The sequence below is a fragment of the Pipistrellus hanaki genome (genome assembly GCF_964339955.1).
Source record: "Pipistrellus hanaki genome assembly, chromosome: X".
Classification (NCBI taxonomy): Eukaryota; Metazoa; Chordata; class Mammalia; order Chiroptera; family Vespertilionidae; genus Pipistrellus; species Pipistrellus hanaki.
The window spans coordinates 42,715,897-42,741,073 of NC_140524.1; the positions used below are offsets into that span (position 1 = coordinate 42,715,897).

At 35.8% G+C, this 25,177-nt stretch overlaps 1 protein-coding gene across 1 annotated transcript in view; it reads right to left on the reverse strand.

The window, feature by feature from the left end:
* The window catches only part of ALG13 (ALG13 UDP-N-acetylglucosaminyltransferase subunit), a 75,109-nt gene extending 51,531 nt beyond the window's left edge, over positions 1 to 23,578 (reverse strand). The window contains 7 exon segments of the mRNA XM_084870437.1: positions 444 to 494; positions 2,546 to 2,629; positions 3,194 to 3,537; positions 3,540 to 3,565; positions 19,080 to 19,218; positions 22,392 to 22,554; positions 23,449 to 23,578. Of these exon segments, the coding sequence (XP_084726563.1) occupies positions 444 to 494; positions 2,546 to 2,629; positions 3,194 to 3,537; positions 3,540 to 3,565; positions 19,080 to 19,218; positions 22,392 to 22,554; positions 23,449 to 23,529 (888 nt within the window). The 5' untranslated portion in view covers positions 23,530 to 23,578.
* Positions 23,579 to 25,177: the final 1,599 nt, after the last annotated feature.

The window sequence follows — 25,177 nt, forward strand, 5'->3', positions numbered from 1 at the left end:
TTAGTACATGTGTTTTAATCCCAGAACTATGGAATTAATTTAATCACATAAACTTTTAATTAAATATGTTTATGGATCTTATTTCCCCTTAAAGATAACTACAATTCGGGAGAGGAGAATTGTTTAATAACCTCCTAGTAACATTCATTACCACCACCCATTAAAATGATAATGGCTTAGGTTTGTCCAATTCCCAAGCAGCATGTATTCTTTCACTCATCTATGGATGATAAAATTGTTAAAACACACAATTCTCAATATTCAACACAGAATAGGTCAGCTGCCAGCTTATAAACTTTTGCAAGAACTATTTGATTCAACATAGGTGGCTACTTAAGAAACTAAATAGATTGGCTCTAGCTAAAGCAACAAGCTGAATGATTATTTAGGTTCTTATTCCAAATGCTACTCTGAAAAGAGTAAACCCCCATATTTTATCTTACCTTGGGATCTCCCAACCGTTCCAGGTATTTCTCAAAAGATCCCTCCACATACTTCAAAAATAAAACAAACTCGACTTAACCAAATACATAGCATTACTAAAGTCTGATCATATTCTGCAATATTATCCTCCAATGATTTTTGTTCAGTTTAATAATTATGGTACTAAATTACTATTTTGCCCAGCATCTCTAGACTTGTACAAATGCTATGGGTGGAGAAAAGCTGTACTATAAAAGTATGTTAGGAATTGGTCCTGGCTTATCCACACACCAGTGCATTTCCTCAACTGCTATGCCTATTAAGTTTCTTTTGAAATGTCAACTTGACAATTTACATAAATCAAGCAAGCCCAATAATTATAAGCCCAATATTTTAAATTTTACAGGAAACATGCATTTACAAAGTTAAAATTTTGAGGAAGTTTAAAGGGAATTTTATTAGTTTTAAAAAATCCCAGGGCACAAGGAAACTTTTGGGGGCAAATGTTCCTTCTCTTGATTGCAGTGGCAGCTGCACGACTGTATTGCCAAAACTAAAATTGCTCAACTTAAAATGGTGATTTTTATTGAATGTAAAGTACACCTCAATAAAAATAAAATTACATTAAACTCAGGGAATATAAATCTCATTCCATACATACATACCTAGTATTAAAAATAACTAGAATTTTGAAATACAATTTTGAGTTTTTCTCAATCCTTTTAAACAGCTTTATTGAGAAATAATTGGCATAAAATAAAGTACACATATTTAAATAGCAGTCAAATAAGTCTTGACATACGTATGCACTCATGAAACCATCATGATAATCGTGATGGTGAATATATCCATCCTCCCCATAAGTTTCCTTGTGCCCCTCTCTAACTCCACTGACACACAAGCAATCACTGACCTGCTTTAATCACAACAGGTTGGTTTGCATTTTCTTTAGTTTTATATAAAGGAAATCATACAGTATGTATATTTTTGGGGAGCCTGACTTCTTTCACACAGCATAATTATTATGAGACTCGTCCACATAGTTTTAAAAATTTACACACATATTTTTGTTACTCAAAATGTGGTCCACAAACAATAGCAAGCATCACTTGGGAGTTTGTTAACAATGCAAAAATCTTGGGCCCCAGCTCAGACCTACTACATCAGAATTGTATTTTAACAAGGTCTCCAGGTGATTTGTATGCACAAAAATACTTGAGATGCACCACTATACACCATGGTCTTACATTAAAGTAATTAATGAACAATCCTTTTCCCAGGTGTTGTAAAGACTGTAATTAACTTCAAGGTAATTAGCTTAAAAGTAAAAAAGTCTTCACATATTTTTAAAATTCAATGAAACCTGTCAAGAAAATTAAGAGTAAACCTCACACAAATATCAGTAATAAAAAGCATAAGAAAAATAGTACTGGAAGGGTTAGATGTATGATAAAAATTTAATGGACTAATGAAAGGGCACACTTAATGTAAGACCTCGATAAAAATCTCTATTTGTTAACAAGAATTCAAGTACTTCGATGTATAGAAAGATGCCTTTTAAAAATTGTTTTAAAGTCAATCATTAGTGACAGAGCTCCAATTATCAGTCTGACACAGAAAAAGATGGATGTTTAGAACTAATTCGTTTCCTTACAATTAAGTTTTATAAGTTCTTCAAGCATTGTGCACTGAATTAAGAGAACGAATGGTGTTCCCATTTGTACATATTTTAAAATATATACATTTAAAAATATTAACATAGGCATACCTTTCGTGAACTATGATTAACTGTTCAAGAAAACAGTGGTATAGATAATACAAAACAGAAATAAGTACGACTTTTCAGGGTTTGAAGGTTTGTTTGTTTTTTGGTGCGTGGGAGTAAGAAAGTAATGGGAAGAATACAAATTGGGGTTTTTTTCCTTAGTTTTTAGAGTACAAAACAATCTAATTCTGTAGGAGGTCCATAAATGTGCTAGCTAGGGTGAAGCTTGCAGAAAATTGAATATTTGCTGCTGATATTGAGAATATTACATATAATTTTCATATATAGGTGCTCAAAATTCATTTCCCATCTGCTACATATTCAAATAACTCTCCCTTGGGTATGTATTCTACTTACAGACTCAAAAGTTTGTTGATTTTCTCTCATATATGAGACACAAGCCTTCCTGATTTCCAAATGATGGACTTGGCTGCAAAACAACTAAAAAGAGAAAAACCAGCTTACTGTCAGCAGTCATTTGAAATAGAAACTTATAAATTTAGACTAGGAACTGGACACTTTAAAGTCACCCTTATTCAGAACGTATGTGGGAAATTAAGTCCTGATATTACTAACATCTGTTTTTGTCACCTTTAGTGAGACTGGGGAGAAATGATTCTGTTAAGCTCCCCCTTTTCTACTCTTTGTGGGCACAGTTTGAATATTTTTCATTAGGCATAAAAATTTAGAGGAAGGAGGGGCTGCTTATAAAGGATCAAGATAAATTTCAGTTTTTTCTTTAACCCCATTATTTTACCTCTCATACATTCCAAAGTAGTATTTAGAAGACAGAAAAGATAGCAAAGGCACAGCAGTATATTTAGACTAATCAGCAAAGGTATGCACCAAGCTATTAAGTAGCAGAAAGACCCAGATATTTTTACTAGGAAAGAAAAAAGGGGGATTTTTGTTTTTGTGGGCTACAGGTCTTCTAGCTACGGTACCGTGCCACATCACAAACTCTAAAATCTAAGTATAGGGAAGATATATTTGCTTTCCTTTTACCTGCTCCGAAATAGCCCGAAAGAGGCAAGAGGCATCCTTGGCAGTCAGCTTTCGAAACAGTCCTAAGCTGCCTAAATATTCATCCATTGTTGCCTCACTCATAGACTTCTGGCCGCAGTACTTTTTCCATCCTTTATGCATTGTACACGGAGGGTGGAGATGGGGAATGGAAAAAAGGAACACAAGTGTAGCCAGAAGAAAAGCAAGGTTGGGGTAGGAATGGGTAGTAGTGACAAGGACTTGCTTATGCAGGTATCCGGAAAGCAGCCCAAAGTCCAGGCATGAGAAGGCAGTTGGAGTCAGCGTTGCAAAATCTTGACACTTCTCAGGAGCAGAAGCAAAGAGCTGGCTTCCCCAGGACTAGTCGAGATTCTGTGAAAAGAAGAGGAAGAACCAATGCTCCTAGGAATAGAGAACTAGACTTGAGAAAGACATGGGAGGGAGAAGGGTACCTGGAAAGCTACTTTGCTGGGAAAGAGTGGAATTAACCCAATCAGCCCAAGATTGAGAGAGGTATGAACAAGCAGCTGAATTTTGGGACCAAAGGGAAGCTGAGTTTACAGCTTAACTCAGGGCAACTGCTCCACGAGGCTGCCAAGGAACCGCAATAACACCCAGGTGTATATGATGTAGCCTGGCCCACATTACATTGCTGTAAAACCTCTGCCCAAGTTACCTGCTCCTATAGTTATATGGAAATGAGAGGGGGGAAATCTGAACCTAATAGTAAGGTTTTGTATTAAGAATATCTTTTAAAAAGCGCCCTTAATATATAGGTACAGAGGTCACAATTCAAGCAAAGTAAAGTGCCAACGCAGTTATCTAAATATTTCAGAAAAAGGGATTCAGTTCTCCTCAGTGGTCGGCAAACTCATTAGTCAACAGAGCCAAATATCAACAGTACATCGATTGAAATTTCTTTTGAGAGCCCAATTTTTTAAACATAAACTTCTTCTAAAGCCACTTCTTCAAAACAGACTCACCCAGGTCGGGTTTTTTGTGGAAGAGCCACACTCAAGGGGCCATGGCTCTTGAGCCAAGTTTGCCATCCACGGTCCTAGATAATAATAACCCTATGATATGATCACAGAAACTAATTCCATTGGCTAGGCTAGGAAACAGTGATACATTTATTGAATAATGTCTTCAAACTCTTGTATAGCTTTAACAAAAAGAGAATATACAAAAAGTGTTTCTTAAAAATAAAAATAATTTTAATTGAAGTAGCATGAAAGGAATAATTTAGCCACAAACTTTTATTTTATTTTTTAAAATATATTTTATTGATTTTTTACAGAGAGGAAGGGAGAGAGATAGAGAGCTAGAAACATCGATGGGAAACATCGACCAGCTGCCTCCTGCACACCCCCCACCGGGGATGTGCCCGCAACCAATGTACATGCCCTTGACCGGAATCGAACCTGGGACCTTTCAGTCCGCAGACGGACGCTCTACCGCTGAGCCAAACCGGTTTTTAGCCACAAATTTTTAAAGAGTACATTTAAAATCAAGGGGGACAGCACTGTTGGACATTGAGAGTCATGTTTCAGTGTATTATTAGGGCACCTTTTCAGAAAAATTAAAAATTACTCTGAATTCTAAGAAAACCAAAGAAAAATATGACTGTACTTTATAAGGTTCAAAGACATGACTGCTCACTTGTATTACTTGAGTCCATGGTCAAGTGTCTTGTTTTTATTTAAATAACAAAATCCAATTCCCTTCTTACTTTTCTAAATGTTAAAAAAAAAAATAGATCAAAATCAGACTCTGGAGAAATTGCAAATTCCAGCTGCCTTGAAAACTGTTTTTCTTGTAACTGTGGATCTAGTAATAATGCCTACAGAGAAAGCATCAATAATCAATTTCATAATTTAAGAATGAAATAAAAGCATGGTAGAGAAAAGAATAAAATTTTGACATCCTTTTTAATGTGTCAATTTGAAATTACCTTCACTAATTTATTTTTTAAAGAAACCATAACATTGAGGAAATTATTCCTTTTGTAAAAGTTCTGAAACATGATTTGGGAAGAGGAAATCACCATCTTTCTTTAAATCCACAAATTCACTGGAAAAAAATTAAGGGTTATGAAAAGTACAAAGTCTTCATATTCATTGTATTTAAATGAAAAATAAGGTATATAAAATGCAAGTAATACTAATCTATATACTTAATTTTGAGGAATAAAGGAAGGGAAAACTGGGAAGACAGAGAGAGAGAATCAAAAATGGAAAGAACAGGAAATAAAAACTAGAGACAGGAAGACAAAAGGAGAAAGAGGAAAGGGAAAATAACACATAGAAAGCACACAAGACCCACACAAATAGAAATTGATTTTTGACAAAGAGTACAAGAGCAGTCTAATAGAGAAGACAGTAGTTTAACTTAAGAAATAATAAAAATTAAATTTAAAAGTTATTCAGTATGTGAGCAAGAAACTGAATAGCAAAATAAACTGAAAAACAAGTAGAATTTTACAGCTACAAGGGATCTCTTATAGATGAAAAAATTGGGTTTCAAATAATTATGACTTGTCCAAGTTTTCCCATCCATTCAGTAACAGTACCAGGATTACAACTATGTATTGTTCCACGATTATTATAAAGAGGAATTGTATACCAAAGAAAAGATATGAACAAAGGCTCAGAGGTGGTTAAATACAGGTTATGTCCCCCAAATTAGTACAACAGGAATTTATTTAATACTGTCCTTTGAAATATCTATTGCACCTGAAATCCCTTGGCTATTCTTCAGCAGCTAACTATACTAATCCTGTAAACCTCTAAAGCAGTGGTTCTCAAATAGAGGGCTTGATAAAACACAGATTGCCCCACACTCAGAGCTTGACTCCGAGCTAGACTGGGTCCTGAGAATATCAAGTTCTCAAGTGTTGCTGATGCTACTGGTCCAGGACCACACTTTGAATAGCACTGCTTTAGAACAATGTGTTCCACAAGTTATTACTGTGTTGTTAAAGGAGTTTCAAAGCCAAAATTTCAGAAACACTGCATACTATAATCCTATTTTTGAGTTGCAAAAAAAAAGGTTTGGGAAAAGCCAAGTCAAAGTTAAGCAGGTTAACTTAATCAATTTCAGTTATTAAGGTGTTGTATCCACTATAGCTATTACTTTTAAATTGTTTCAAAGTTTGAGAAATTTGCTATAGAAGTTTTTCTGTGACTATAGCTAAAGTTGTTAGGATAATTAGCTAAGACACTGCATATCAAGTGAGTAATAAGTGCTTACTGAAGTACTGACAAATGTCAGCTGCCAAATAAAACAGTTAAAAATTATTCTTTGATAAAAGGAGAGACAAAAAACTGAAAATGGAACTCCCATTTGACCCAGTAATCCCACCCCCAGGAATATATCCCAAAAAACTAGAAACACCAATCAGAAAGGATATATGCACTCCTATGTCATAGCAGCACAATCTACAATAGCTAGAATTTGGAAACAGCCTAGATGCCCTTCAGCAGAGGATTGGATAAAGAAAACTATGGTACATCTACACAATGGAATACTATGCTGCCATAAAAAAGAAGGAATTCTCATCATTTGCAGCAACCTGGATAGAATTAGAGAACATCATGCTGAGTGAAATAAGCCCGTCAATGAAAGAGAAACACCACATGACCTCACTCATTTATGGATATTAAAGAACATTATAAACTGATGAACTAAAAGACAGCTATAAAGACAGTAAAGCAACAAGCAGACTGTCAAATTACAGCGGGGAGGATAGGGAGATTTGGGGGAGATAAGAGATCAACCGAAGGACTTGTATACATGCATGTAAGTACAACCAATGGACAAAAAACTCTGGGGAGGGAGGGTATATATGGGAGAAGGGGCAATGTTAAAATATGTACACAGATAATAATTTAATTAAAAATAAATAAATAAATAAATAAATTTAAAAAAAAAAAAGGAGAGAGAGAGAGAAAGGGGGGGGGGGAGAGAAAGGGAAAGAGGGAGGGAGGGAGGGAGGGAGGGAGGGGACAAACCAGAAGGAAGGGAGGGAACAATTTTACCTAAATTCTCCTGGAAATTGAATCAAAATTCAAATATACTTCCCAGAAAAATGTTTCCTAACCCTGATGGAGTTCCTTCCTTTAACATTGGAAAATAGTAGGAAGAAAATGATTGCCTTAAAGACATTTTAGGCACTGTACTCTAGATACCGATTAAAATAAAACAAATTGAAAAAGACAAAAATAACTAAAAATAAGTATTTATTTGATGCATCAGAAAACTGATGTGCTTTAACTTTATAATTACTACTTTTTATATTGTGATTAACTTGAAAATGTGATTTGTTACTTTATTTTAGTATATGTGCTGCCGAAGCAAGCACATAATTTGTTACTTTAATTGCTAGAATTCTATTTCTTCTTTCACTGATCAAATGGAGAAATTCACTGTAGTACAACATATGAATATATTAATAATTCTAAGATAATTATATTCTAACATATTCCTAATCTTATATTGGAATTATATGTACAGAGAATTCTTATGTAAGATAATTCTAATATTTTAATTCTAAAATAACACTCCATGTTTCAACCAATTAAATAATGGATATGTCTGAATTTTCTAAGCATATACCGTATTTTCAGGTGTATAAGACGACCCCCTAATTTTACAGTTAAAACATAGGTTTAGGCCTATATTCGCTGTATAAGACTACCCCCTACTTCAAAGAAAAGACTTACTTTGCCGTCCAGATCTGCAGGTAATTTTTGTGCAATTTTGGTCTTTTGCCCCCGATTTTCGGCTGACTTTTTTTCGTTTCAAAAGTCGTCTTATACACCGGAAAATACGATATTATCTGCAAGATATGTAGTTGGAAATGTATATGTAACATGATACTTCAGACTTATTTTAGTCTGAGAGGCAATAAGGTACCATGAAAACATTATGTACTTGGTTACACCACTTTCATCTCTGTGGGTGCATAATCTCTAAGTTCTCTTGAAGGTCTAAGAAACTGTGATTCTGTGATTCAATGGTGAATAACAGATTTGCCCTCCCTTCAGTTGGTCAAATTTGTGATCAACATTAACCATAAAAATAACTTTTAGGGGGGATTAACCTATTATCCTGGCAAATTGTAGTGTTGATTAACCCAGTGTTTCCCAACCTTCTCTCATGATGAGAATCACCTGGTGGAGTTGTTAAAACACAGATTCCTGAACCCCAACTAAGAAGTGCTAAACTAGAATTTTTGGGAACATATAGGTAAAATTGTATACTTAACTAGTGCTCTAACACAGATGTTATATACAGAGCACTAAGTTAGGTATGCAATTTTACCTATATGTTCTCAAAAATTCTAGTTTAGCACTTCTTAGTTGGGATTCAGGAATCTGTGTTTTAACAACTCCACCAGGTGATTCTCATCATGAGAGAAGGTTGGGAAACACTGGATTAACCCATACAGAAATGGATAATAAATCTTACCTTACTGAAAATATTTGTAACTGTGTGGTGATGGACATTAACTGAACTTACTGTGGTAATCGTTTTACAGTATATACACATATCAAACAATTATGTTGCATACCTTAAACTTATACAATGCTATATGTCAATTATATCTAAAAGTAGAAAAGACAAAGATAATACATGTACATAAAACAACTGTTGACAGAACCTGCTAAAAAGGCAATTAGTATTAAGAAAATTTAATACTAAACCATTTATTTCAATTATTTTTAGCACCAAATAACTGGAGGCCAATTGGGGGAAATAGCTCCTCAACTCTATAGAACCACTTTTTTAGGTTTTTCATTCTTTAAAAACATAATGGAAAACTTTTAAAACAACATTTCTTAACAGCACCCTGAAACTAGGACCTGTTAGTTCTTTTCATGGTAGATATTTAAACAGAATTAGCAAAATAGAATTTAAGAAGGAAGGGAACACAATGGTTCTAAAACAAAATTAGGCCACAGGGACCCTATTCAACCTCCTCGAGTTTTAGGAAGGAGCCAAAGATAAGAAAAAGAATTTCCCAGAGCAGTGATCCTTGTTCAGATATGCAAAATTGAAGAAACATTGCCAAGAGCCACTTGCTTTCAATTCTGTCTCTTCCCTTCTTTGACCTGAAACATTCTAATATAGATTAGAAAAAAAGAAAAATAGCACTTTGTTTTAAAATATATCATATTGGCACAGAAATACTGATGGTTGCTTTTGGTTGTTTCTGGATTTAAGATACTTGCAATATCTAATCAATCTATAGACATACAAGGAAGCAAGGAAGCGATTGAGGGAAGGGAGAATAAAGACCAGAACATTCTTTTCTGTTTTGATGCATTAGAAATACCCATTCACTGAAAACTCTTAAATAAACTTTAATTCTATAACTATAGCCACAGCTAGTGACTAAATATGAAAATAAATATGAAATCCAATGATGACTTTGCTTTCTCTGACATTTAGATCTATGTACTTTGAATTCTAGGGTAATATTTCTAAGCCTATTCCTACTTCTTAAAACAAAAACTCTAACCAAGAGAAAATATATTATTCCAATGACATTTTTTTATTTTCAAACATGCCACAACAAATGGTTTTATCTCAGAAAACAACTATGAGAAAAGTTACTTTCATGAATTCACAAAATGTAAAACTAAGATGCAGAATACTTAGGATGAGGATTTAGGAATCTTCTTCTCTCCTAAATTTGGTAAGTGTATTATCCACCCACTTCACGCTATTAGTGGAGAAACAACCAACATATCCTATTCAAAAGTGAAAATGAACAGTAAAAAAGATGTAATATATGGCCTTTCACAGACATCTTTCCAACAGTAACTATCAGTTCAGCAAATACTTGAGAAGCATATTTGACAGTAAATGAGTAACTCATAATTATGTATTGCGTTAAAGAGCCTAATGTAGTATATCCTAATATAATCACTATGAATGAAAACATTCCATTTAGTTCCTTTTATCAATTAGAAACAGTGCTGCACAAAGCATTATGGGTAATAAGATACTGAATTAACAGTGTAAGAGTATTAAAGTTAGGTTCAAAATATGTTGTTTGGTATGTTTTAACCTTGAGCAAAGTTTATAATATGTTAGGAAAATTAGGAATTACTAAACTTAAATGTATTTAACTAGAGGGTTTAATTTTTAAAAAGTCTAGTAGTTATGAATAATTGCAGTGTCCTCAGTCTAGGGGTTTTTAACCTGGGGCCTCAAAGTATCTGTAAACTCCCTGAAATTCATAGGAAAATGTGTGTATGTATGAATAGAGAAAAAATCAAGTTTTAAATATTTTGAAGGGTTCTATGACCCAAAGAATCTTAGAGAGCAGGACTGTAGCAATCAAAATAAAATGTTAGAGTACAAATCAACATAAGTAATTGTAGCAAGAATGTAAACATTCATAAAGCCAGTAAAGATTTAGAAGTGAAATGCCAAGAGAAATATGTAATGATATAAAAGCACCTCAAAGTATTTTTCAAGAATATAAAAGCCAAGAAGCATATTGCTACAGGCCTTTTTGAAGCTAGCTAAATTGATTTGCCCACCTTTGGTCTAGCCACCTACAAAGATTATAGAATTAAAAGAATATACAATATTAAGATTGTGCTAGAATATTCATGTAAGAATTAACCATTTAACAAGGAACTAAACTGTGTTTGGTGGTTATCCTAGACCTTTCTCCATGTAATCTTTCACAGGAAAGCATTATAACTACTGATTTTACTAAATCTCTAATTTTTAGCATCATTATATTTTACTAAAAATTCCCAATAGATCCCATTATTTGAAAGACCCTTAAATAACACTAGGATATTACGTTAAGTTCAGCACTGCTATTTTAGATGCCATTCTTATAAAAGCTTGATCCTACAAATTCCACCATACAACATGATGGTAACATCTTTCTCAATGAGCAAACCAGATATTTGTATTCAAAGGACGGTATGAAATGAATGTGTGCGAGATGATAGTGTTTCTGGGAACTAATACCTAATCCTAAACAAGATAAAACACTACAATGTTACAGAGGCACATTTATCATTTATGGAAAGTCTACTGTGTTTCAGGCAAAGAACTCAAAGAATGAGCTCCTCCTCAACTAAACTGTAAGAGTTTCTCTACAGCAAGAATTGTGTCCTTTGATAACAAAAGTAGATTCTTATGCATTTATCTTAAAAGATTGACTAAATGGGCTTGACATATTTAGGAAGTACAGCTGAGAGTATCTGGTGGTCAGCCTGGAGGACTGACTAAATAGTGTCACTATTAATAGATATAAGGATTTCAGAAAAATAAATGAGAAATGATTTTAGTTTGAGGCACATTAAAAGTTCTTAGAGAATTGACAGACGTGACAAGTAACTGGAAAATAGCACTCTGGAGTTGAAATTAGAGTTGGGGACATTGATAAAGGAGTCAACAGTAGAAGCCCTAGGCATAATGACAAAATCAAGAAAAATATAGAGAGAGAAGAGGACCAGCCTCAGCCAGTTTGTCTCAGTGGATAGAGCATCAGCCTGCGGACTCAAGGGTCCCAGATTTGATTTCTGTAAAGGGCACATGCCCGGATTGCAGGCTGATCCCCAGTAGGGGGTGTGCAGGAGGCAGCCGATCATTATTATCATTATTCTCTCTCATCACTGATGTTTCTGTCTCTCTTTCCTTCTACCTTCCTCTTTGAAATCAATAAAAATATTTTTAAATAATAAATAAATAAAGAGAAGAGGTCCAAAAATAGAATCTTTATAAAGCACAATGATTTAAAGAAAAAAAAAAGAGCTAGTACATAACTTGTAACCAAGTAAACCTACCGGGATTTTCTCCACGTAGTTTTTATGAGTAGAAATAAGTATGCTTTATTTATTTACTTATTTTAAAATATATTTTAATGTTTTTTTACAGAGAGGAAGGGAGAGGGATAGAGAGCTAGAAACATCGATGAGAGAAACATCCATCAGCCGCCTCCTGCACACCCCCCACCAGGGATGTGCCCGCAACCAAGGTACATGCCCTTGACCGGAATCGAACCTGGGACCTTTCAGTCTGCAGGCCGATGCTCTATCCACTGAGCCAAACCAGTTTCGGCGAAATATGTTTTAAATAGCAATGCAAAAACTGAAATAGGTTATATACCTGTAGCTATCACACAATTTAAATTTCTTGGAATATTCCCAATTTCAAATATTTTGTCCTCCTGTTCAGATAAATGCTGGAAATACACTGGAATTTAGTGTTCCGATTACAATTCCAAGATCATTGTTTGGATACTGAAGTGGCATAAAAGTCCTTTTTTTATATTATGCTCTAGGCTCAGTTTCCTCATTTGCAAATGGGACAGTAACAGTACTGTCATGTAATACTCTTTCAATTCCAAAAACCTACAATTCTGTTTTAAAGTCTTCATTCATTCAATAAAGCATTCATAGAGATTAAGCAAGTTCACACAACAAAGTGCTGTAAATAGCACCTGAAACATACTATGCGTGCAACAGGTATCAACTTATCATTTTCTACTCCCCATAAAAATGTATACTAATTGTAAAGCAGAAAATTGATTAGCCCATAGCTATCAGGACCACCAATTCCCAAATTTTTCCCAAAAATCAGTTTCAAATAATCTTCCCGTATATCTCATTTCTCAGACTGTATGCAGATTTTTGGTCATCTCTGAAAATTTTATTTTGAACAAATCAGAGGGATTAAGTGCTTATACCATAATCAAGAGCCAAGGAAATATTTACATTACTACTAGTTATTTCTGATTTTTAGTCTTAGAAAACTTTCTCAAACTATTAAATAAGCAATACAAACTTTTTATATTGCCCTTTGTGCCTAGATTATCTGTCTTTAGAACTACACAAAGTAGTGCTCTAAGGTATCTAAAATCAGACAACTGACAGTACTTTTACATGACTACTTTTAAATGTTCTAGAACCCCACATCAAGTTCATCAATTAAACTCCAAATCCTTCTTGCTATTATTTTCTTTTCTCCCGAACTATAAACATACAGTAATCTAAGAATCCTTACTTCCCAGTCATCCCCTTCCTCACATTTTTCATCTATTTCAACATCAACTTTCTGTTGTCCACTTCTGAACCTATCCACAATGTGAATTTCTCAAGACTAAACTTTCCCTTTTGCTTCCTTATTCCTGGAAATCTAAATAACTCTAAAAGAAAACTGCTCAAAAAAACTGCATTTCACTTACTAACATCAAGAACCTGAAGCCCTGTCATGTAATACTCTTCCAATTCCAAAAACCTACAATTCTGTTTCAAAGTCTTCATTCATTCAATAAAGCATTAATTCTACCCCATAGCATTTTGCTAGATTCCAAAAACTCAGTAATCACAGGTTTCTATGTCTCAGCTGTACATAAACAAAAGAAAAACCCAATTAATTAAGTGTGAAATTCCTAGTAAAATAAACTAATTAAACAACTCCTGGAAACAAATGAAACTATCCTTGGAAGGTATAAAAGTAGCTAAAGTAAATGCTAGGCAAACGAACAAAAGGAAACAAAAAGCTTACAATTTATGTTATGGTGTGACAGAAAAAGAGCTCAGGACTGGGAGTAAGGAGCTGCTTCTGAGGGGCAGCTTTTCCAAAGGCTGTTATTTCAGACAAATCAAAACCCACATTTCATAAAGGTATAATCAAGAAATCTCACTACACACAATTGAAACCATTGGTTAAGCCTTTGCTAAATGAAATAATGGAATCTGGGTTTTGTAGTCTAGTGAGAAAAAAGCAAAGAGGATTTGGGGTTCTATATTGCTCTTTGTTCTTGTCTGCAGTTTGAGTACACCCTTTCATTTGTTTCTGATTCTTTATGATTAGTCCTTGATATAAAATAACTAAAGGTGAGTGATCAACATAAAGTCATAGTTTTTCTCAAGTTAGAAAAACACATTTAGAAAAGAGCCCAAAAAAGCCAAATTCTCTCCATGGATTTAAATAAGGCCTTTTCTACAACTTTAGTATAAAAATACAATTTTGATTATGGTGCTGTGAATTTTCAACTGTGTGGATTTACTCACTTTTTAGAATATTCTCAGCAAAATTTTAGTCCAACTTGGCTTCCTCCTGCTACCCAGAGTACTTCTCAGCCACCATCTTTTACCGTTAGTAAGAATTTAATATTAGCCCAAATAAAACACAATCAGGAAAATAAATGTACAGAAATACAGTGTATCCCAAGTAAAATATTTAAATATTCAACATTTTGGGATAATTTAATGAAAAGCAGCTCATTACAGTGAATGCTCTATTTTCATGGATGAACTTTATCAAACTTTCTGCCAGAAAACCATGAATATTTAAGGATACCCTAATTTATTTTACAGGTCTTGAGAACACTTAAGCTCATCATAATTTCATAATATAGGGTGAGGCAAAAGTTGGTTTACAGTTGTTTGTATGAAAAAATACAATATGTAAAAATAAACTTTCCCATACTCACAAATGTAAAACTACTTTTGCCCCACCCTATATATCTATTTTGAGTTATGTGAATTGTAAAACCATATATTTAGCCCATAGACATCAGAACATTTATTCACTTGTAAAACTAATTTTATAAGTAAAATTATGTTACAGTAAATGTTATAATATTACTGTAAGAGAGGTTTCTTTAAAAAGAACAACACAGCAAATCCTATTTTCTTGTCCTTTCGGTTTACTCTTCTCAAACCAGTCAAGTTCTGACATTAGGCAAAATTACTATCACTATATTTTAGGGGGGAAAAGTGAACACATCCACTCCACTCTAATATTAAGGATAAAAGTAGTTTCTCCAAGCACAATGGATCAACTGACTTGATAGTTTATCATTTTTAAGTAATTACTAAGCTTATTTCACAGAACATAATCCATCAATTTTTGCTTTTTTGAATTTGATTCCTTGAGTTATAAATCTAAAGATGTTGATTTTCAGAATTTCTTTACAGGTTTGTTACTGTTTTATTTTCTTACTCTAAGAAAAATCAAACTAACTACATTTGATATTGTCGTCAGTTTCAAATTTTATTCATTTTTTTCTTGATTCCAATTCCACTTGGGATTCTAAGATGAAACCTGTAAATGCTCACTACATACTTCTAATACTTAAAAAATAAAGATCAGGGGGAAATCTAATAAATCTACTAAACTGCAATTACTATTTGAACCCAAATGCTAATATTCACACCATAAAATTTTCTAACATTCTTTAGATGTAGGAAGTTTATTAATTTATATTACTCCGCAAATATATCTTATGTATTTAATTTCATTTAACCATATCCCATTGGTTGGATTTGGGGGGATGTTTTTAAAGTGTTGAGAGTTTAATGTTTATTTTTTTAATCCAACAACTTTATCCAAAAATGCAGAAAATTTTTCTGGCTGGCCAGGAGGAAAACATTTCAGTGTTGATAAGTCCATTGACTGTAACAGCCCAGGAAGCATGCTAAAACAAAAGAAGAAAAATATTAGGTAATATGGGAGAAAGTATCAGCATTCACCTGCTGCCCATTTGATGAATGAATCTAACTTCCAAGAATACTGTGAAGCTTCTCAAACTATACATGTAATTTTAATGTATTTTATTATTATAGGTATACAAACTAAGATTAAATCAATACGAAGAGCTACATATCAACATCAATTCAAAAGATACTGTATCTTAAGTCAAGTGAAATATTTCAGAAATGTTATTTTATGAAGGATGTGGTCACTTTTTTTTTTTTTTGCAAATGGCTTTGGAACACTTCTCAGGACTGGGCAGATATGAATTGAAACAAAATTAATTTATGAAAACAGAATAAATGAAACTAAAAATAACAGCTGCAAGATAAGAACAATAAGCTTGGGAAACTACTAGACCATGCATGAAGATGGTGGAATAACTTTTTGCCAGTAATTTACTATAATAAATCTGGTGTAAATTAAACAATGTACAATCGCCATGCTTGTTGGAAGTAAGATTCCAAACCACAACATAAAACTATTACTTCAGGAATTTAATTAAACAAGCCACTTAAATTAGAACATACAGCCACTTAGCCTAATTGGGGGCAAATAAATAATATACCTAAGATGAAAGTACAACCAATGACTCTTATGGCATGCATGTGTATGACTTATTTAAAATTAATATGAGGGGAAAAAAAGACTTTGCCCTAGCCGGTTTGGCTCAGTGGATAGAGCATTGGCCTGCGGACTCAAGGGTCCCAGGTTCGATTCCAGTCAAAGGCATGTACTTTGGTTGCGGGCACATCCCCAGTGGGGAGTGTGCAGGAGGCAGCTGATTGATGTTTCTCTCTCATCGATGTTTCTAACTCTCTATCCGTCTCCCTTCCTCTCTGTAAAAAATCAATAAATATATTTTTTTTAAAAAGAAAAAGATTTTTAAACCTTTAATGAACTGTTAAGAGATTCCTACAGCTCCCTTTTCATCCTGAATAGAGAGTCAGGACAGGACATCCTTTATGAAATCAATGTTTTCCTTTTTTAAATGTACTGACACAACTTCAAAGCTGATTTAACATTTTAAATGAAAATACTCATCAACGGTGTCTGGAAAAAATTGACTTTTATAAAACTGGAAGATTAGAGTTTATTACTCTCAACTACCTAAGGATAGATATGTCCATTATCTGAGGTCCACATAATTTTGATTATCTAGATTATCCCTGACTTACAATACCTTTAAGAATGGCTTCTATATTACAAAGGCATTCCCTCTCTTCCATCATTATAGGGATTATAACATCAACAAATACTCCTAAAACAATCAATGAATCTGTTTTGTTTACTGAAATATGCTTAGTACCTAGAACAATGTAGGCTCATAGTAGGTGCACAATAAATATTTAATGAATTAACAAGTGTTTACTGAATGTCTAGGAGACAGATGCAGTAAAGCTTAAAAGAAAAGGTTATTATTTCTAACATGTTTCTTCTAAAGTTTATTTTTTATTTTCAAATTAACTTCAACTTATAAAAATACAGGTGGGCAAAAGTAGGTTTATAGTTGAGTTTGTGAAGCAGTTTATTCTTGTATTATATTATTTATTTGTATTACAACTATAAACCTACTTTTGCCCATCCCTGTTATGTATTTTGCAATACTTCTATGAGGTCTTTGCTTTTTAAAACATCAAATTAGGATAGCTCTTGGAGTCAAACAATTGGAAATTACTGACCTGACCCTTTGGCAAGCTTCTAGTGTCTCAAGAAGAATTAATAGAAAACAAGCAGCAATTTTCTTCTTCCTTTTACTGTGATGTTGATCAGTTCCTGTTGAATTCTAAGGTATTTCTAGGAAATAATGCTCCTTACCATAATGCAATTCCCCTGCTTAAAATATTCCAATGACTTCTCGCTAAACATAGAATAAAATCAAACTCTTACATGAGCTTCTCTGCCCAATATCATCTGATACTACATTCTCCCTTGCTTACTACAATGCCACACTAACCATCCCTTTGTTCTTCAAACATACCAAACTCAAAGGTTTGGACCTTTGCAATTGCTGTTCCTTCTGCCTCTAGAGCAGTGGTTCCCAACCTATTTTTGGCCATGCCCCACCTAAGCATCTCTAAAATCCTGATTGCCCCCCCCCCCCGTGACATATAATTTTTATTATTCAAAAAGGGAACTCCTATTCACATGGAGGAAGCCTAAAAGGCCATTAACTTGGTCTAAACAAGCTTCCAAAGAACATGGCAACCATGAAAGAGAAAAATAAAAGAACGAAAGGACAGTTGAAGTACTGAGGAAGAAATCACTAAGAAATTGTTTAAAAGAATAATATGAAGTGATATGAAAAAAGTTTCAAAACATAATATAGAGAACTGAAATGCATAAATATGTCACAATATATATATACTATATATGAGGCCCCTACAACCGTAAGAAATGCAAAAAATTCACTGTTAATAATTTATTCTTTAATTGCCCCTTTAAAATCAAATTGCCCCCCTATGGGGTGTTTGTTGGGAACCACTGCTGTAGAGCTTCACATGACCGGCTCTTCCTTTTCATTCCAGTCTTAGCTTAAATGTCAAATACCATCATGCCTTCCCTAAACATTTTATCTAATTAGTCTTCACCCAACCTATCACTCTACCCTGACTTATTTTTTTCATAACACATTTCACTATGTAAAATTTTATTGATGGCTTATTTATGAACTGTTTACTATCTCCTGCCATTAAACATTAGTACCATGGGACTTTATCTCATGTTTACCACTGTATCCACAGAACCTAAAACAATGCCTGGCATATATTAAGTATAGCTGAATTAATGAATGAGCAAACTTAAGAAATTTCAGAGGATTTACTGAATGCAAAACCTGAATTAAAAATAAGCAAATGGTCCAGCCAGTATCTCAGTGGTTGAGCATCAACTTAAGAACCAGGAGAACACAGTTCGATTCCTGTTCAGTGCATATGCCCGGGCTTCGGGCTGGATCCCCAGGGTGGGGCATGCAGGAGGCAGCTGATCAATGCTTCTCTCTGATCATTGATGTTTCTATCTCTCTCTCCTCACTTCCTCTCTGAAATCAATAATATATTAAAAATGTTAAATAAATAAATAAGCAAATGCCTTCTTTGAATAATGAAAATCTAAGTAATTAACTCAAAAATTATATTCTCAGAGATTTGAGCACCCAAATAAACATACATGCTCAGATTTTTACATGTAATGATGCAGGCACAGATCATAGTTGGAGTGGAAGACAAACAAATGAGAGGACTTGGCAGGTGAGAAAAATCAAAGAAAGTTTGATTAAGTGGGAGACAGTAAGAGGTTGAAGAGACAGATGGAGTAGGTAGGAAGGAAATTAAGGAATTTTTTAAAGTCAAATAATGAGTCTCTAGTATACCTGCAGGTACAGTAAAAGAGATGCCCGTCTCTGTGTAGCTGTTTTGCCAATTCCAGCTGATGATTGTTCATCAATTTTTCATTTATAACCACTACAAGAGGCTTTCTTTTTTCCAGAGTCTCCAAACAGCTTCCTGCACCTACAAACATACATCGAATTTGTTAATACAGGTTTTTAAAAAAGTTAAGCCAACAGATATACAAAAAGATGCTCACTTCACTAGCTATTAAGGAAATGCAAATCAAATCTATAATGAGATACCACCTCATACCTATTAGAGTGGCCATAATCAACACCACAGTAATAATGCTAGAGAGATTGTTAAGAAAAAGGAACCCTCATTCACTGCTGGTGGGAATGTAAACTAGTACAGCCACTATGGAAAACAGTATGGAGGTTATTAAAAAACTTAGTTTAGTTACCATAAACTTAGCAATTCCTCTTCTGGATGTTTACCCAAAAAACGTGAAAACATTTATTTGCAAAGGTATATGCACCCCTATATGCAGCATTACTCATAGTGGCCAAGACATGTAGACAACCAAAGTGTCCTTTGATAGAGGATTAAATACAGGAAATGTGGTAGAGATATACCATGGAATAATTATTCCACCATAAGAAAAGAGACAAGACTGCGACTGGTGACAACACAGATGAAACTTGATAATATTATACTAAGCAAAATAAGTTAGTCAGAAAAAGCTAAGAACCATATGATTTCACTCATATGTGGGATATAAAACTGAAACTTGCTGAAACCGGTTTGGCTCAGTGGATAGAGCGTAGGCCTGCGGACTGAAAGGTCCCAGGTTCGATTCCGGTCAAGGGCATGTACCTGGGTGGTTGCAGGCACATCCCATTGGGGGGTGTGCAGGAGGCAGCTGATCGGCGTTTCTCTCTCACCGATGTTTCTAACTCTCTATCTCTCTCCCTTCCTCTCTGTAAAAAAAATAAATAAAAAATATATATATTTTTTAAACTGAAACTTATGACACAGACAACAGTATGGTGGTTACCAAAGAGAAAGGGATGGTGGTAGTAAAGGGTAATGTGGGCCAAATTTATGGTGACAGAACATTTGACTTTGGTTGGTGGGTCCACAATACAATGTACAGGTCATGTACCATAGAATTGTACACTTGAAACCAATATGATCCTATTAACCAATTTCACCCCAATTATTTAAATTTAATAAAATGTTTTAAAAAGTTAGTGTTCCACCAAGTTTTGTGCTAAAATTCTAAAGATGAAAACCTTAGTTGGCAGAACTACAAACCAGGAATTCTAATTATACATTCAAAATATCAAAAGTATAGTTATCAGTTGTTCTTTAATGTTATAAACCTAATTTGAAAAATACATTTTTTAACACTGTCAATAAGTTAAGTGCTTTGCCACTTGCCCTCTAGTAGGATGCCCTGGGCATGGGTTTCGAATCCAAATAAAATTCAGTTCCAACATATTGTACATGAAAGTGTTCTGCACATTTATTAAAAAAGTAGAAAAAGCAAGCCCTCAATAGTGACAAGCACCAATAAAGAAAAACTCTGACCACTCAATCCCAGAAAACAATCAAGGGTAAATTTCCACAAATGTGCATATCCTATATAATAAAAGAGTAATATGCAAATTGACCATCACTCCAACACACAAGATGGCTGCCCCCATGTGGTCAAAGATGGCCAAGACAAGGTAGCCAGCAGGGGAGGGCAGATGGGAGGGACCAGGCCTGCAAGGGAGGGCAGTTGGGGGCAATCAAGCCTGCAGGGGGAGGGCAAATAGGTGTGCCCAGGCTGTCAGAGGAGGGCAGTTTGGGGTGAGTAGGCCTTCAGGGGAAGGCAGTTAGGGGTGACCAGGCTGGCAGGGGAGGGCAATTATGGGCAATCAGGCTGGCAGGGGAGCAGTTAGTTATCAACCAGGCTGTCAGGGGAGTGGTTAGGGGGTGAGCAGGCTGGCAGGCAGAAGTGGTTAGGGGCAATCAGGAAGGCAAGCAGGCAAGCAGTTGGGAGCCAGCTGTTAGGCCCACTTGGATCGGGCCTAAATGGGCAGTCAGACATCCCTTGAGGGTCCCAGATTGCAGAGGGTACAGGCTGGGCTGAGGGACACCCCCTCCCACCCCATGCACGAATTTCATGCACCGGGCCTCTACTATACAATATTTGGGTCAACTCAACTTTAAATATATTTTATTGATTTTTACAGAGAGGAAGGGAGAGGGTTAGAGGGCCAGAAACATCGATGGGAGAGAAACATTGATCAGCTGCCTCCTGCACACCCCCCACTGGGGATGTGCCTGCAACCAAGGTGCATGCCCTTGACTGGAATCGAACCTGGGACTCTTGAGTCCACTGGCCGATGCTCCATCCACTGAGCCACACCAGCTAGGGTTCAACTTTAAAATCTAAAATCATTTGATATTTTCTATGGCAGGGAGGAGACTGATAAATGAATAGACAAATCCTTTATGGGTAAATAATGCTAGGGTAGTAATAAAAACACAGACTCCAGCATCAGACCATTATCTGTCTACCACTTACTAACTGGAAAAGTTACTTGACCTCTGTGTCTGTTTCTTCATCTATAAAATGGAGATACTAATAGTAGTTAATTCATAAGATTGTTTGGAAGGATTCAACCAGTTATGCACACATAATATGTATAACAATACCAAAAGCTGTTCGCTATTATCCATTTCTAATCACCAATCTGTTGGTGCTGTCTACTTCTAAAGACTTTTCTCTCTCCAAAGAAGGCTTTATAAGAACCACAAAACTTCTTCCTCCCTCAGTTATCCAGCAGTCATAATTGCAATGCTCTCCCAAAACAGTTCTTCTGAAGGTATGGGCAGTGTAACTAGATCAGGATGGTTCGCTGAAGAGCAGGCAATGATACACAATATGTAGCTGTTATAGAATATTTTTACTTAATTTATTTCACATTCACATTTAATAAAAATATAAAACATATTTCAAAGTCAATTTCTCCATGACTAATCCAACCAATTAGATGGCTTAATACTACTGCAGATCTAAGCCCAAATACCTCGACTGACAACTCTTAACACATCATTGGGTCAATGATTTTGCTTGTGTTTAAAGTTTCTTACTGTGAAGTTGGGCTATGGTAATTAATTTCCCATCCTTTTACCACCCAGAAATAATAAATTCTGTCCAATATTCTCAATTATAAAGTTCAAACAAGTTTTTTATTCAAAAGGGCTACAAATCAGTTACTCTAATGACTTTATCTCCAAAAGGTTCAAGTTTCCGTTCTAAAAAAAACAAACCCCGTTAAGATTCTAAGACACTTTACCTGCGTGACTTATAACAAGATCTGCTTCCTCAAGGTCTTCTTTCAATGAATCCTTGTACCTATAAACATCCAGAGTAAATGACTCAGTACTGAATGGTTCAGGCACAACCTTTCCTCTGCCTATTTGTAGGACGAGTCGATTGTAACCAAGGCTCTTGATGATCTGAAAAGAGGCAAAACAGAAACAAAAACAAAACCAAAAAAAAACAGGCCTTTTAAACAGGTTACTGTAAAGATAGGAGTAACAACAACAAACCCTAAAGTCGGTGTTCAGATCCGAGGACGGGCTGCCAAATAGTCTAAATGGAGACGATTTTTGCTCCTTTTCCAAAATGACCCCTTTCCCCCCGTCCCGGGCCCTGACAAGGTACCTCATTAGCCCTAGAGGATCTACTCAACCCAGCTCACGGAGTCCTGAAAGAAGTGGCCCCTAAGAAATCTGAGACCAAGCAAAGATTTTGAAAAAGGCGCCGAAAACTCGGCCAGGAGACAACTAAGAGCTCCCAGGTCCCACTGCGCAAACAGAGACGCGGTGCCACCTCAGACCGCCGGCCGGCCGCGGGGCTGCCCCAAAGGCGGAGGCAGGACCAGGGCGGCGAGCAGAACGGGCTGAGCTGAGTCCAGCCAGGGGATTCGGTTCGGAATGGGGTCTGGAGAAGCCTGCCTGGGGCCCGGGGCCCAACACCGCCCACAGCTCTCCTCTGGGGGAGGAGAGGCCGGCGGGGCGGGGCGGGCCTAAACGCTCAGGGCAGAGCCACGGGGAGGAGGGACCGAGCAGAAAGCAGAGGTGGAGGCGGAGATTCTGAAGAGAAAAGCCCAGGGAAGGAGGAGCCTGAGAAAAGACAGGGAGGAGTGGCCCGGGAAGGCTGCAGGAAAGCGGACTGAGACAGAGGACTCTGAGGCGGGGAGGAGTCAGCAAAGCGGCTGCACCCGGTGTCCCGCTCAGGAGGGTTCTTCCTAGCCCGGCTGGCGCGCTACGTCCCGAGGCTGGAGGCGGCGGCGAGTGGCGAGCTCAGCGAGGCGCGCCCGCCGGCCGCCCTCCCGCAGCCCCACTCACTTGCAGACAGTCTTGCGCCAACACACGGGCAATGAGGTCGTCAAAGCTGGTGGTCCCCACTGTAACAAACACGCACTTCATCGCGAGGGTTCCCCGGGCAGAATCACAAGGGTCGGATGTGACGTACTGACATCACGTGAGCTGCGCGTACAGTGGGGGAGGCGGAAGTTGGCCAAGGCTGCCAGACTGCAGCGGGAATCGGGTTTGTGTTGCCCTGGGGGGTGGGGCCAAAGACTACTTAAGTGATTGTCAGCCACTGTCGGAAGTCACTTACTTATAAGAGCTCCTGGGACACGCGTGTTAAGGAGGTGGGGAATTCACAGATTTAAGTTTATTTTTTTCAAAAGTGTCGGTTAATAAAATAATGAAACCTCGCACCCTCTCTTATATGAGCGATAATTTTACTTCGAGTCTGTTGAGAGACTATGAAATAAAAAAAGTGCCTTTCTAAAATCACTCATTAAAATGGGCTCTTCCAACTATGGTTCTCAAGAAGCCAGAACTATATGGCTGGTGAGTTTTTTAGGGAGCTGCATCAAGGCAATTACTTCCATTAGCAAGCATTGCGTGTAAAATAGAGGCGTTAAGGCCTGAAGCTTACATCTGTAATGCATTAAACCCATCCATTGAACCATTTAAAATGTGAAATTTATGGTAAATTTAGTTTATGATGAAATGTAAAATTATACATTAGTTTGAATATGTACCACCGATACATTACAATTAGTCAACTACAGGAGAGGTGATTTCTCAAGACTCCTTTCTCCTACCATTGTTATTAAAATTATTGCCCCCTCTATCTGGTTCTAATGTTACCAAATTAAAATCTCATTTTAAGTCATATTTATATTTTGCCCTGGCTGGTTATATATCAAAGGGAGCCTGTAAGAAGGAATTGTTTTAACCGAAACCGGTTTGGCTCAGTGGATAGAGTCGATCTGTGGACTGAAGGGTGTGCAGGAGGCAGCTGGTGGATGTTTCTAGCTCTCTATCCATCTCCCTTCCTCTCTGTAAAAAAATCAATAAAATATATTTTTAAAAATTGTTTTAAAGACAAAAAGGATTAGAGTTGAATTAGACATAGATCATAGGCTGAAGAAAAATTTTTACCTTTAAGTCTTGTAGCTTGGGTAATTATCTTTCTGAGGCGTTATATGCTGCTATCCCTCTCATGATTCTAAATTTTACAAATGAATGATACAGTGAAACTACAGTTTCATAATAACAGTAAATGTAGAAAGATAATGGTTGAATAATAAAATAAACATAATCGTATATTCTGCACAATAAGAGTAATAAACTATTTATTGAAATACTAGTATAAGATAAAAATATTCCAAAATATTCTGTAATTCAGAAAGACCTTTACCTCTTGTGTCTCTGAAATCTTTTCCTGTGCTTGGAAGATATTAAATGAAAGGAGCACTGTTCTGTTTAGCTCACAGAGAGAATAAGCACACATATAAATTAAATGTTCTTAAATTACCAGAAAATGAGAAAATTAAACTTCTAATAGTTTTAATGTCCTAAACTTTAATAAAATATCTTGTAGAAGCTGATCCAGAACTCTTTTAGAATCCAAGATAACAATTTTGGCAATTAATTCTTTTCTCTGTTTTGTTAGTTTTAAGTGTAATGGTTAGTTATAATTCAAACCTGAATTTTATTTACTTGGGTGTGTTTTCCCTAAATTTATACCAGCTTACTGATCAAATAAGTTAGTATTATT